General features: G+C 40.8%; 1 protein-coding gene across 1 annotated transcript in view; it reads left to right on the plus strand.

The window, feature by feature from the left end:
- PCSK9 (proprotein convertase subtilisin/kexin type 9) overlaps positions 1-15807 on the plus strand; it is a 243288-nt gene extending 227481 nt beyond the window's left edge. Inside the window, exon 12 of the mRNA XM_044085507.1 lies at positions 11892-15807. Within this exon, the coding sequence (XP_043941442.1) occupies positions 11892-12092 (201 nt within the window). The 3' untranslated portion in view covers positions 12093-15807. The remainder of the gene's footprint in view (positions 1-11891) is intronic.
- The last annotated feature ends 242 nt before the right edge of the window (positions 15808-16049 follow it).

The following is a 16049-nucleotide window of genomic DNA, read 5'->3' on the forward strand; positions in this document are numbered from 1 at the left end:
TTCTATGCTTTTGATTTTTCCAGTCCTGGCACTAGTGTGCATACCAGGATTGGGCTTTTTTTTTTATTCTGGGACTTTTGCACCCAGTTATCTTTTTTTTTTTAATACCTACTTCTGTCCGTGATATGTGCTATATAAAATACAGTCTGCAGCATATCAGTGTCATCTTGGTGGTATTTTGTAAAAACAGGGTCCAACTCATCAAGGTACTCAACAAGACTTGAAGATTAATTCAATTTCAGTATTACTCCTCTACTTTGCTTGCTGATTTTATCATCTCTCCATTCTTGTACAAAGAGGTAATGCATGTGTGGCTGTAGGCCATAAACAAAAACTGATTGCACTGGAAACCACTCTCAGCTGCAGCTGAGACCTTTAATAGAGCTAAGAATTACAGCAGATCGGCCAGCGTTCACCTCATAGGAGGCTAGAAGCTTCCTCCTGTTCTGTTCAGTTCAGCAGGGCATGAGAGAGAGAGAATGTCCTTTCGATCTTTGGTGTGTAGACATGCATTGCCAGCTCAGGTGTTACTTTAAGAGAGTACATGAGTTTAGAAAGAAGACACAAATGTTCTCTTTTTTTTTCTAGGGACAGTGAGGCTTGCTGTGACCAATCAAACCCTTGTATTTGCTATCAGGTAGCAAGCCATACATTGGAAAATGCTCCTCTCAAGACTATCTTCCTTGTAGACAGTCATTTGTAAATCATTTTACATTGTTGACAAGCATGATTGCTGGGACCATAATTACAAGAAGTCTAGCCCCCTTTGGCTACCACCATTGAAACAACTATAGTTGCAAACATTATACATCACTTATAAACCATCCAGTCATTGTCAGTTAAGCATTATATAGCTCATTCAAATCCTGCCTCTTAAACCTCATTCCTGCTCTACATATATTGTTCCCACAATTCCCATTTTTTCCTATGTAGTTTGCTCCTTCCCTGTTCTAAAGATGCCAATTCCAGTTGTTTTATCTCTGTTAGTATATTCACTGTGTCTAGAAAAGTTTTTCTAGACTTTGATTGCCATTTTCTAGGAATTGCTTTTTTGGCAGCCACCATAATTAGACTCAGCAAGGCATTACTATGTCTAGGCAATTCCGATTCTATAGCATAGCTCAATAAAGATCATCTTCCCAGTCAGGCCAATCTGCTCACCCAGCCTCTCGAACAGAGCGGTCTGCAAGGAATCCCAAAAGTTTATCAACTCATCACACTTCCAAAAAATATGTTCCCAGCTACCTCTTTTTTGCCCATCACACCATCAATATTTGCTATCCACCTGAGGAAAAATTCTTTGGAGTCTACTTGGAGTATAAAAATTCCTATGTAAACATTTCCAGGCAAAGACCCTAAATATTCTAGACTTTGTTGCATCCTTGGGAGATATACATATACCCCCATTGTCTCTTTGTGAATTGCTTATATAATCTCTCTTCCTAATCCTTTCTAAGATCCTCTGATTGATTCTTATAATTATCATACAATATTTTATATGCTTTACTAATTATTCTGTTTTTAATAGCAGCTTCTGTTCTAGATTATATTAAAATCTCTATCAGTGCTGGTCTTTCATTTAGGAGCCCGTTCTATTTCCTTTCCATGTCAAGTTATTTGCTCCCAGTACCTTGGCTCCTTTGCCACTTTTCTCCAATACATTCCAGCCCTCTCCTGCCTATTATCTGTATCCTTGACCACTGTGAACCCTATCAGCAAAATCTCTTTTCTTCATTCTCTTGCTGGTTTGGTTCTTAGAATACTCCCTGCTATTTTATGAATATAACACTCTGTATCATTTTGGTTGTTCTCCTTAAGAGTCTGTATCCAAAATCCCAATCTGTCTTATTTCTTGAGTTTCCTGCCTATGCCAGCATCATTCCATTTCACTTTGAATTGGGTCTATATTAGATGAACGAAAGTTCATCTTAGCGAACGCTCACATGAGCGAATATCCAGGTACTCGAAACTGCAATTGTGGGGGGCTGCACCCCCCACACTCCTTGCTAAATATATATTCCAACTCCAAGATCACACTATAGAGAGGAAAAGGCAAATATTCCCATCTTCACTGTACCGCGATCTCACAATTGCGGTTTTGAGTTCTACAATATTCGCTCATGTGAGCGTTCGCTAAGATGAACTTTCATTCATCTAATATAGACCCCTTTGAATTATAGTTTTCTGCTTGTGCTATGTTTAAGAACCTTAACTATGTTGCTCTAAAATACCCCCTCAAATTAGGTAATCCTAGTCTACCTTGTTTTATTGGTAGAATCAGTTTATCCCACTTGAACCTTGCTGTCTTCCCTTCCCAGATAAAATCTTTCAACTCTTTTTTAATTGCTACCCACAACTTCTCCTTCAGTTGATAAAAGTATGCCTGACGTGTATAAGACTAAAGGGACTAAAAACATTTTAATGGCTCGTATCTTAGTATCCATATCCATATAACAACACTTCTAGTTTCTCAATTTTTGTATTATCTTCTGTTTAGTCTCTTCCACATATCCTTAGCTGCCACCACAGAGTCATTTCTAACCATATTCCTAAATATTTCATTTTATCATGTCCCCATAAATATGGATATTGTTGGACCAATTCATGTGTGGGTACATAATTTACCACTATTACCTTTGTTTTAGCTTCATTAATTTTGTATCCCGAGAAGATATGAAACTGTCTTAAAATGTTCCACAACACTGTAATGTCCCTTTCTGGTTTTGTCATGTATAAAATAATATCATCTGCAAGTAGAGACAGCTTTTCCTGACTACCATACCAATTATATCCTTGAATTTCTGAGTCCCTTATTTTCTTTGCCAGTGGTTCTAAATATAATGCAAACAAAGGGGAAAGGGGACAACTCTGCCTGGTTCCTGTACTCAAGCAGAAGTTATCAGAGAGGACCCCACCCACTTTAAATTTTGCCTCCAATCCCTCATATATTCTTCTAATCAGCCTTATAATTGTATCAGGGAAAGCAAATGCTTCCATTGCCCTACTCATGAAGTTCCAATCTACTCTGTTAAATGCTTTCTCTGCATCAAGACCCACCAATAAAAGTGGTACTTTCTTACATTCTGCTTCCCTCTGGATCATCAGTGTTCTGTTAATATTGTCAGATATTTGGCTCCTTTCCACAAAACCACACTGATCCATATCTATCAATTTTGGTATAACTTTTGCCATTATAAACATAAACACTTTATAATTATGGTTTAGTATTGAAATGGGCCTGTATGAAGCTGGATCAGTTGGATGTTTACCCTCTTTAGGTATTACAGCTACTACTGCTTTCTTCCAGGATGCTGGCACTTCTGTTCCTCTTAAAATACTGTTAAAAATTTCCAGATCTTTATCAGTTTTTTTCCCTCCTAACTTCCAAATTTCCACAGGAATACCATCTATTCCTGAGGACTTTCCTGTAGATTGGTTATACATAGCTATTTTTATCTCATCCTTTCCTAACTGTTAGTAATTGAGGCTCATCTACCTCTAGCTTTGACATATTTAATTCTTCCATAAACATTTACATTTGTACCTTTTCTTTATTCCCATATTCCTCTGCTTTACACAGATTTTCGTAAAATTTCCGAAATATTTCTAATACTTCTACAGGGTCTCTTGATGTCCTTTTATTCTCATGTTGCAGTATTCTGACCTGCGGGATCTTCCACCTCAGGCATCCAAACATCCGGCCCCTGTGCCAAAGCTTAAGCCTGGTTGCTGTCAGGTGTGTTGGACGTCACACACAGGGCCATAAACAAAGGGCCTTAAAAGTGACATCCACACGCAAGACCTCAAACCTTTTCTGCCGCAGTCGAATGTCTACTGGTCCCTCTGCTCCACTCCTTAGAAGAAGTCTTGAGATAAGTACCCCATTGGGGATTTCTTTTACCTTTTGCTTGAGCTTAGGTTGCTGTTTACTTCTGACCGTAAACCCTTCATTAGCTGATGTCATCTAGGAAGGGAAAATGTAAGTGCAGCCGACAGATTTCACAAAAGGATATGCATAAACTTTGCCTCTATTGTCTAGGCCAGTCACACAACCATACGACTTGCATTATTTACCAGTCATTTGTACCAAAAACCCTTTGTAGTCACCTAGCTGCCCTAAAATTATTTGTTGAGAACCAGCATCTCAAACACTTAGCCCTAGGAATGAAAGCTGAACCGTCTGTTGAGCTGGAGCCTCAAAAAAGAAGGCCAAAGTTTCCAAACCTACTACTTCTGCCCCTCCAACGTCTGACAAACCAGCCACTGGTTTAGGGAATGAGGAATGTCCGGATGAACTGCCATCTTCGGCAGGTACCTTTGCAGAAGCCACCCAAGAAACAGCAGTTGGCATGTCTCTGGAGGATACTACAACATCGGCCTGTGTCGAGGGGGAACTCGGCTCAACTGCATGGCCGGCTTCAATGACCGACCAGGGCTCCTTCTCTACAGGCCGGACACCTGACCACAGGCCTTCACCACTTTCAGCCTCTAAGACAACTTCTTCAAAGAAAAAGAAAAAACTAAGCATCTGATTCCCACTCCTACTGAAGACCAGCCAGACTGGTAGACCTTCAACCAGTCCCTGGTTCAGGCCTTCATGGCCCTCAGGCCTATGGCCTCTCTTAGCCAGGCCCTGCTTACCCTCAGCCCTAGGCCTGCCTCATCTGCTTCCTTGCTTCCCACTCAGACTCTAGAGGATGATTCCTCTTCCATTTCTTCTGAGGAATCACGTACATACACTTCACAGCTTGCTTCTCCCTTGGAGTATGGCTCCCTGAATGAGGGATCCTAGAAGGAGACTCACCTCCAGAAGATATTTCTTTTGGGAAACCATCTCCATAATGAGGAAGTACTTTAAATGGGATGCCACTCAAATGACTGTGGTGCAAAAAAGATAATTTGAACTCCTGCAGATAGAGTCTCCTTCACCCTCACGTATCCCTCCTGTAATTCCAACTTACCTGTATGTGTTTGCATCCACCTCCAAAAACCCTGAATCACCACCTCCAGCTCCCAAGAGGCCAGACCAATTTTACAAGGTCCTTGATCAGCCAAAGTTCCTCATTAAACCACCTATGGCAGACCCTGCCATCATTGCAGTGGCTCCTGACAAGCAGTTCAGACAAATCCCCATCTTCTCCCTTCTGCCTTCCAATAAGGACAGCCAAGTCATGGACAGGCTTGGGAAAAAGATTTATATGTCCTCTACCTTGGCCTTCAGAGTCATAAATTACCAGACCCAGATGGTCAGATGTGCCTTAAACTTGATTTCCCAAGCTACATCCTTAGTCTCTTCATTGCCTCAAAACACTCACTGGCTGCTCGAGTTGCCATACACTCCATAAAGTGCAGCTATAATGCTGCAGGGGCATCAGCCAGATCAGCTGCCTCAGCCTCTGCTCTGCGCAGGTATTCCTTGCTCAGACTGCAACCCCTCCCTGAGGATTTCAAAAACAAAATTTTATATGCTCCTCTGGACAACATTTACCTTTTTGGGAAGCAGATATCTGAACTATTTAAGAGCCTTCAAGACAAAAGTAAAGAATTCCAGGACCTAAAACATTTACAGGTTTCCCCAGTTCCTAAGTTCTATAGGAACTACCCAGCAAAACTCACTTTTGTGAGGACAGCTGAAGTACCACACTCCTTCTCTAAACACAGGAAGGGGCCTAGAAAGCCTACTACTTCCCCTAGGACCACCACTTCACAATCAACCCCCCTTTCCCAGACAGACCAAACAATCCATGATTCCCTAAGTCACCTACCCCTCTCCACCCACCTCTCTCACTGTCTCCCCCTTTGGCAGCACATCACTTCAGACCGCTGGGTACTTTCAATAGTAGAAAAAGGGTACTTTATGACCTGGCACGAAAACCCCTAACACAAGGCAGGCCCTTACCTCCAAAAAAACAACTTCACCTTATCCCCAAGATCATTCAAGATCTGCTCTCACAAAAAAAACATAAAAGAAGTTCCCACAGCCCAAGAGGGTCAAGGGGTTTACTCCAGATTCTTCCTTGTGCCAAAGAAGGGCAGCCCTTGGAGGCCCATCCTAGACCTATCACACCTAAACCCCTTCCAGCAGGTACCCTCATTCTGGATGCTATTCCCCCCAAACCCTTCTGACACTATTGCCACCTAGTGCATTTATGGCCAACTTGGACCTGAAGGAGGCATACCTCCATATCTCCATTCACCCTCTTTACAGGAGGTAGTTACACTTTTCTGTGCCATCCTCACATTTTCAATTTACTGCTTTGCCCTTTGGGTTGTCTATGGTACCAAGGGTTTTACAAAGTGCCTTTCCCCAGCAGTAGCCTACTGCAGGACAAAAGGCATACAAATCTATCCCTATCTAGATGACCAAATCATTACACCAGAGGGGTCAGAGGTTCTCAGGACTCACCTGGCATTTACCATGTCCCTCTTCCAGAGTCAAGGCTTCACATTAAATATGACAAAATCATCCCTCCTCCCATCTCAGGACATAATTTTCCTGGGATGCAGAATTCGTACAGACCTGATGAAGGCATTCTTCCCTCAGGACAAAATCAGCTCCCTAACCATGTTTTTTCAGGATTTGCTTCTGGTTACACACATCTCTGCCAGGGAGTTCCTCAGACTTCTGGGACTCGTGGCAACAACCCTGCCTATGCTGCCCCTTGCCAGGATGCACATGAGGAAGTTCAAGTGGTACTTAAAAATGTTTGGTCCCAATACAACCACCCCTTGGACTTCCAGGTGCCCTTCCTTCCCTGCCTGAAACAAGAGTTGAGATGGATCCAACAAATCAGCAAAAATCCAGGACTTCCCTTACAACCCCTCCAACCACTGGATTCCATGCACACAGATGCCTCGGATCTGGGGTGGGGAGCCACCATGAAGGGCCTCAAGGTGCAGGCTCAGCGGGACCCTTCCTTCAGGAAGAAACATGTCAATGTGAGGGAAATGACTGCCCTCCTTCTAGCACTGAAAACCTTCCTCCCTCTTGTGCAGGAAGGCCCCCTAAAAATCTTCACAGACAGTACCACAGTGATGTGGTACATCAACAAACAAGGAGGGACCAGGTCATACTTACTGTGCAGGCTAGCAATACAGGTTTGGGAGTTAGCCTTCCAGTACAATACTACTGTGAAGGCAGTTTACATTCCTTCTCTGGACAATCACCAGGCAGACACTCTCAGCAGATCATTGTCTTAAAATCACAAGTGGATGTTGCATAGGGATGCCTTCTTAGACATTGTCCATCGATGGGGCACTCCTCAAATAGATCTGTTTGCCTCCCCTCAGAACAGACAACTCCAACTATTCTGCTCCAGGACCCGCTCTCCACTAGCTTGGAAGGTGGATGCCTTTTAAATTCCTTGGAAGAGGCTATTCCTTTATGTGCCCCCCCTCCCCCCTCATCCAGAAGGTTCTCCTGAAAATAGAGAAGGACAAACCAAAAATCTTGCTGGTGACTCCCTATTGGGCAAGGCAGCATCGGTTCCCCCTTCCATCTCTTGCCAAGGGCAATCACCACAAGTTGCCCCACAAAGTGGACCTGCTCAAACAGCAAAAGGGATCTCTCATTCACCCTCATCTGAATACCCCCAGCTTAACTGTGTGGGTGATAAACTTGTGATCCCTTTCAGACACCTCTATTCAGAGGATGTGCAATCTGTCCTGCAGGAGGCCAGGAAACCCACTACATGGAGAACCTACATTTCAAAATGGAAAAGGTTTTCCACTTGGTGTCTTACAATGCAACTAGAACCATTCCAGGTGGATGTAACTCTAGTCCTTTCTTATGTGTGTGAGCTCTTAAAGTCAAAACTTTCATATTCTTCAGTGAAAGTATGTCTGTCTGCCATTTCAGCCTGCCTCCCAATCAGTCCACTTCTACTATCAAGGTTGGAAGTGAAACTTTTCCTCAAGGGAGTTCTCCACATCAGACTTCCCAGAAAACCAACCCACTTTCCTTGGGATTTGAACTATGTGGTGGAAAAACTTGCCACTGCCCCCTTCGAACCAGCAGCTTCTGCTTCTTTAAAGATGTGCACCTGGAAAACTGTATTGTTAGCGGCCCTTACTTCAGCTAGAAGAGTTTCGAAGCTGCAAGCTGTCATGGCCTCTCCAACCTACACTGTCTTCCACAAAGACGGGGTTACTGTACGTACTATCCCTTCCTTCATGCCCAAGGTGGAAAATGAGCTGTGACTCAACCAGTCTATCCATCTAACCATCTTCTTCCCTTCACCCCAAAATGACAGTGAGAGAGTGTTCCACTCCCTGGAAATACACAGACAGCTAATTATCTAGACAAGACCAAAAACATTAGGAGGTCCAATCAGCTATTTATCTCATTTCATCCAAGAGCCCTGGGGAAAGCGGTTTCTAAGCAGACAATATCCTCTTGGATATGCAAAACTGTTACCTTCTGCTATGCCTTTCATGGGAAAGACCTACCCTATTAAGGCACATTCTACTAGAGCTATGGCCTTTTCAGGAGCCTTCCTTAAAGGTCTGGATACAGCCACCCTCCTAGAAGCAGCCACATGGTCATCTGTCCACCCATTCACCAGACACTACAAGCTAGACCACATCTCCAGAGCTAGAGCAGGTTTCACATGGGCCATCCTCCATGGCTTTCTAAAGACTGCTTCCTCTTCCTCCACCCTTTCCTCTAAATGAGCTGTGGTACTCTCCCACAGGTCAGAATACTGTAAAATGAGAATAGAAGGACATAGAATAGTTGTGTAAAATCTTACCATATAACCATATATGTCCTTCTCTTCCATGTTGCAGTATTCCTTCTGACCCTCCTATCCCTCTTCATATTCTTTTCCCTCTCTGGATGGCATCATTTCTGTTCAATAGCAACTGTTGTCCGACTAGGCAGTCAGTTCTAAGGTCTTGCTTGCAGATATCACATTTAAGGCCCTTGGTTTATGGCCGTGCATGTGACGTCCAATGCACCTGATAGCAACCAGGCTTAAGTTTGGCATAGGGGCCAGACATTCAGGCATCTGAGGCAGAAGATCCCATAGGTCAGAATACTGCAAAATGGAAGAGAAGGACATCTATGGTTATGGTAAGATTTTACACAACTATTCTTTATCTTCCTTGTTATAGGCTCCCTAAGTTTGGTGACTGCCCTTTCCACTTTTTGTTGCCTAAGTTGTTGTGCTAGAAGTTTTTGTGCTCTAGAATTATTATCAAAAACAGTTTCTTAACAGCAATCTTTCATAACTCATGCATATTATCGAGGTAATCCCTTATTTTCTTTTTAGCATTCTGCAGTTGCTCCTTTCTTGTTCTGAGAGATCCCCCTATTTTGCAGTACTTTAACATTTGTCAATCCCTCTAAATAATTCTTGTCACTGTTTAGTCATATCTCCCTTTCTTTTATTTCCAACCTAGTTTTAAACTCCACTTTAATTTTATCCCACTCCTTAGCTATGTTTTCAGAAGATAAATATATCTTCTCTAGTAGCTCCTGAATTAATTCCACAACCCATTCCTTAAATCCCTCTCTTTTCAACCGGTGGGTGGGAAAGTGCCAGTGTCTTATTTTCATTTCATTACCTTGCATTTGTATTTTAATTATTGGTACATGATATGAAATAGTTGTTGGGTGCATTTCAAGACCTTCAATTAAATGCACATGTTCCTGTGAGATATAAAATCTATCTAGCCTAGCCCAGTTTTTGTATCTTGGTGAGTAATATATAAATTCTCTCCGAACTCCTAATACTGAATTCACATCTTCCATGCCAAATATTTTCATAAATTGATTCAAAAATCTACCCTCCCTTGTTATATTTTCCCTTCTAGGTCCCCAGACATATCTTCACTGTTGCAAACCAAATTCCAGTCTCCACCTATAAGTAATATTCCTTGATGAAATCTGATTATTTCTCCCAGAATTGTCTTAAGCTTCAATATAGCAGTTTTAAGGGGGATGTAAATGCATGCCAGTGTAATCCTCCACCCTAGCCAGTAGCCCCTTAGTACTTTGCATTTTCCATTATTATCTTTTTTCCCCTTTTATCACTATTGGAGCTCCTCTTGCAAATGATGTATATTATTTCCTCTTCTATCACTATTGGAGTTCCTCTTACAAATAATATAAGTAAAATAATAAAAATGCAAGGGGGAATCTCTCAGAACAAGAAAAGGAGCAGGTACTCCTCTTTTCCTATGCCCCAAATAGGCCTTCTGAGCTCTTGTCTTTAGTCATCTGTCCAATTCTGGATTCTTGTTAGGGTTAATCTTCATTGCTTACGATTCTTCTGAACAGTTGCCCATTGCAAAATGAGTCCAAAGTCTTTTTTTCCTAGGTACATTTTACTTCCTGGGTTGCTAGTCATGAAGCTTACCCCAGTCAGACTCTGCTCATTCCTCATACAACTAGCCACTCCCGCATGTGGAGGGTGAGAGCCATCTACAGAAGCTGCCCCCAGGTAACCATGAGGATTCCACCCTCACTAGCATCTCTGCAATGAGAGAGTATCATCAGGCCCTGACTACTTCTCACACCAGAGCAAGTGTATGCATGTTTCCATAGAATCGTGATCAGCTGTAGCCAAAGTGACCTGCTGTTGATTGCTCTTTGTCAAGTCATCCCTTGCAGTGCCATCCCGTTCAACGGACTGTAGCTCTGGACAACTCCAGTCCAACCATTTCTTCCTTCCTGCCTGCCCACAATAGGCATGTCCATCATCCCCATGCCAACTCATACAGATGCCCGAGCCACTAAACAGCTCGAATGGTCTGGGCTGTGTTCAAGCCTTTACCTTTCTATGTCAGTTGGGCTGGCTGAGGGCTTCCTTAAAGTGTTACTCACCATACCAGCTGATCTGTAAGGGGATTTTTACAGTAGGTGCTTATTAAACTCCTGCAGCACCCCTGTGTGTGGCCATCCTCTTCATTGTTTATGTGCAGGTGGATTTTACTTTAGGTCAGATAGATATATTGTTTATAATATTCTTATGTCACCTCTGTATTTTGTTTCTTTTTTTTCAAGTTACTGTTGTCTCAGTGTGTACTGCCTGAGCTGAGGGGACAGGGGTTAGGTGCAGAGTTCAACACATGACATCATGCCATCTGGCAGTAGGAAACATCCATACTCCTGAGTGTGATGATGAAAGAGAAATATATTTCCAAACTTGGAATAGCAGAAGAGGAAATTTCTACAGGTACCCACTGCTGAAGACTTCCACACACATCAAATGTTACAGTGAGTGTGTTTTTTGCTTCTGACAGTTTATTCCATCCATTTATTCTCTGCCCTGTAGTTAAACTATTCCCTTATATTTGTAGTTTTTTGAGAGGGAGGTGGTCTTACAGTTAGGTGCCCTAATTTCCAAAGCTCTGTATATCTCTTTAAGAATAAGCTATAAAAGGTAGCTATTATTCACTGCTTTGTAGAGTACAATCATATCCCTGCACAGAACTTTGTATGAATTAGTGCTAGATGTGTCAATCTTTCTTAAGTAAAAAAGTTTCTTTGTTTATAGCATTTTTATGTAGGTGTTTTGTATTTTCTCATTTCTTCTTTTTTTTTTCTTCTCAAATGGCCAGATCAGGACAAGACCATATTTGTCTTTACTGCAGACAGGGAATTTAAAAGCAATGAATCTTGTCTTTTTGACATTATGAACCTGGAGGGCTGCTTATGCCTTTCATTTCTTAATCAGCATGAATTTGTATACCTCAGGCCTAATCAGTATGTGCACTGTAATGCAGGGACTGTAAGTAAGCCTAAATGCACACCAGGTGAATGAAAGTAAACACTGGCTAGGTGTTATTTTGTTATCTGAAAAAAGAATGCTCTGGAATATATTGTCTAGTAAGATAACCTTTCATCCAGTAACTACTAAGAATAATTTTTGATTTATTTCTTTCAGGTGGTAGTGTCCTGTGATGACGGCTGGACTGTGACAGGTTGCCACCCATATTCTCGAGGTTTCTCTACACATGGGGCATATATAGAAGATAATACATGTATTGTAACAAGTTCCCGGGGTGGAAAAGGGGCAGCAGCAGTTGCCATTTGCTGTAGAAGCAAGCATTCCAGTTTTCATGGTTACAATTCCAATTACAAGTGAGAATGATTGTACACTAAAGTACAGAGCACCTATAGCACACAGCCATCATTATCTGTCTTCCAAAGATTTTCTTCTTCAGATGTTGTTTGACACTCTCTAGTCAGTGGTGGATCTGGTTAACATTTGAAGACTGCACTGTTTTAAGACAGCAGCTAGCATTTTGCAGGTGCATTTGTAAAGCTAGCTGTGACTTACAAACTTTTCTGAATTGTGGTTGAAAGTTGACTATTGTGAACCATTAAGAACTTTAAACATGAGACTTGCTAATGGCTCCCAGTGTGATCCTAAATGTTTGTAATATAAATGAGAATATTTTAGTATATTATTTTACCAGAAAAATGTCCATAGTGAAGAAATCATTTTTAAATTCCATTTGTGATGGAATATCAAACCTTTGTACTGGAATTTGAAAATTGCTTTTCTGTATGGGGTGGATGGGCTTTGTCCCCCACACCCAGTTTGCTAATACAGCTGTGACCTCAGGGAAGGAGGAGTTCCCCCTACATCAGTCTTTTTTTTTCAAACACCTTTATTGAATTATCACATGTTGAAAATTGTGTTTTTGCGGTTGGGGAGCCTCAGAGCAGCAACTCCAAAAGATAATACACTCTCAGAAAATATTTCAGAGATATGGTTGCACTTGCTAAGTTAAGCCTTGACTAGACTAGTTCGAAGACTTCAGCTAGAGCCCATGTGTGATTGGTTAATGGGTTTTGAGCCAACTCTTGGACAAAGCTTAATGCCAGCTTTCCAGCACTGATAGTTCAGTTCTGCTGTTAGCCTTATGTCAAAACAGTGAAATACCACTAATAAAACTGTATTGATACTGCAGTAGCAGTTTTGTTTAGACGGAAACATATTCATATTTTTTTTAAAAAGTGGTAGATTTTCAGCTGACAGTTTTGATAGGACTGTCAGGTGTGGTTATAGAAATTTACCATGCCTATTGTATGGATTTCAGAAACAACCATGGTTATACATAAAGAAGTTCTGAAGTGAATCTGTTGTGATATTCTTAAATATGTTTTAATTAGACAGCTGGAGATTACATGCTTCTGCAGAGAAAAATTTAGTGTTATTGTACTGCCTGTCAAAGCAGTGAAGACTGTAGTTGGTGAATAATGCAGACTTTCAGAAAGGCATTGTCTTGCACAAATAAGAAGTGCATACTGAGAAAGTAGTGCTCTTTCATAAAATGGCACAGGCCTTGAACCTGAAAATTGTTAATCACAGTTTACTTCAACTGACTGTGTTACAGATATTATGACACATTTATAGCTCTTGTGCAACTTTCATCACAGCACCATGTTACCACCAGATTGTAGTGTTTTTTTTTAAGTCATTTTTGTATATGTGCCTGCTGACCAAACAGCCTCTCCCACTGGACTTGAGCCCAATTGTTCTCTTGCACTGGGAGAGTTACTCAAAAGATGCATGAGGATGAGAGACATCCAGCAGAATGCAGGAATGCATTAGACAGCCAGCCAAGAGGGTTTTTTTTTTTTGTTTTGTTTATACCTTCACCAGCATCCTGGCTGCGAGGTCATTCATATTAGTTCTAACTCCACCCCCTGGGTAAGGGGGATGAGCTAGGATGAGCTACCTGTGTTACCATTAGAGACCTAAAATGTCTACCCTTATGAGTGCACATTCCCCTGCTAGCTCTGTCATCTGCCCAAGCCGCTAATCAAACTCTCACCTGGCCTTGGTCAGGTCTTATCACTCTACAACAAACATCATTATACATGGCTGTGTCTTGGCTATTTGCATGGTACATTCTAAAAGTACATTTTAAAGTAGTTATCAAAGTTATTTAACTTTCTTTAGTGTGTATACGTTTATATTATTATTTAGAAAATCAAGTCAGTGTGTTGGAACACCTCCAGTGAAGCCATATTAGGCTGTGGCATAACTGTTAAATTCAAAGCATAGTAGGCAGAAGAACCATTTTTATTTTAGGCATTAAAGTATGAAATGTTTTAGTAGGATGTAACTTGTAAAAGAAATATTTGTGAACAGTCTCACTGAGAAAAGTCTGATAGTAGTATGGCCTGTTAGAGGTACTGCAGTTTATTTCTTCCATTGTTAATTAAGAGACTTACTGGCCCTAACATGTATTGTACAGGAAGTTTCATTTTTGCAGTAGTAAAGATTGTTTTGTTCAAAGTGCATAGAAGACAGTAGCAGCATTTGCTGTGGTAGAGTACACCTGTGCAGGGTCTTTGCTTACAGGTTACGGTGTGACTAAGTATTTTTTACCCTGGCATAATTCCTCACCCCATGCATTCCTGGTGTCTGTATGTGTGCCACTTAAGCAGGGCACCCAGTACTGGCCCACAAGGCTGTGTGTGCTACTAAGCATACCAGTTTCTAATGGCAGTGTATGAGCACTGCCTGGCATGGACAGACGCATGCCACAGAACCATACTGCTGCCGCAGCATCCTCTACCTCACCTGTGGAGGTCAGTGAAGCAGCAGAATACCTTCCTTTCCTGCACCACTTCCTCCGGTGCATGGGTTACTAATTGAACCAGGGTCATCTAGGTTGTAATCAGGGCTTTATTCCCTTATTCCATGGATCTGACTTAAAACAATAACACTGGACCAACTGTCATTTTATTCAGAGTGCCATTTCCATATACTGAATTCAACCAAAACTCCACCAAAGCATATTTGATCAGACTGTCACTGAGCAGGTAACTTACTAACCATTTCTGTTTTTGCATGTCTCTGTATATCTGTTACTCAATTCAAAACGTTCAGCTAAAGGAAATGTGTGTGTTTTATTCACTCGTTTTCCACAGTCATTACACATGTCCATATTCAGTTTGTTAAGACTGTCTTGTCAGCTACTGTCACTGAGAAATACTGCATCATGGAGTGATGAAAATCCATATACTAATTATAGAAATTTGGCAGGTTTTTTTTTTTTTTTTGTCAATTTGAAATTCTGTTTTTTTTTACTGTTATGTGACAGCCTTCAAACGTAACTGCTTGTTTTGTATAAAACTGAAATATTTTTGCTACATATAAGCAGTTTTGTTTTTGTGTAATTCATCTCAGTATCTTTATGAAACAAAATTCAGTTGTATAAATGGGTGTATATTTATACTCTGCAAAAGCACTGTTTTGTTCTCTGCAGTATGTTTTTTTAGTACTGTGTGTAAAATGGATTTTGATTATGTATTCAGGTTACATGTAGTTTGTGTGCTTCAAGCCATTTGTTAAAATGCATGTATATTTTAGCAGAATATTACAGCAGAGCAAAATACCAGTTTACCTGTAACATGAAGGATAATGAAATGAGTTAGCTATTAAAATAAATCAAGAAATACAAGTCACAGAAACTGATTCCAGCTGAAGACAAAAGCTTTTGGCTTCTTGCCAGAAAAATTCCATGTGGTTACAACCAGAGTAGCTAATTTACATAATCCAAGCAAGGTACAAAAGGTATTTTGATTCTGGATTACTAGTTTTGAGGTTTAACATAGCACTGTGATATATTTAGGCTCATGCTACATATAGGAGGATACGTTTGTGTCACAAGGCACAAATCATAAGTAAGATTAAACTGTAGTGTACTTAATAACTTTAATAGTATGTGCTTTTTACACTATATTTTATTACTTGTTTTATAAATATTTTTTTTATTTTATAAATATCCATTTTTGTATTCCAAAGAACAGTTTTTGAATTAAACAGCCTATGTGGATAATTTGGTGTTACGTTATACTTTCCTCGTTTACACAACTGTTTTAATAATGACTGGAGCTGCATTAGAGTCTTTGTTAATGCAAACCCCTTATTTTAAATTAATTTAATGCCTCACACACAACACCAAAATCAGTGATGCATGATGTATAACCTGAAGGCACTAGTGATCAGTAATTTGTGCTCTAGAATGCTGCAGTTTATTAATACAGAGATTTATGATTAGGTCTCCAATCATTACCAGCT

Source organism: Protopterus annectens, chromosome 10.part0, assembly GCF_019279795.1.
Source record: "Protopterus annectens isolate FY-2018-M chromosome 10.part0, PAN1.0, whole genome shotgun sequence".
NCBI classification, from domain to species: domain Eukaryota; kingdom Metazoa; phylum Chordata; order Ceratodontiformes; family Protopteridae; genus Protopterus; species Protopterus annectens.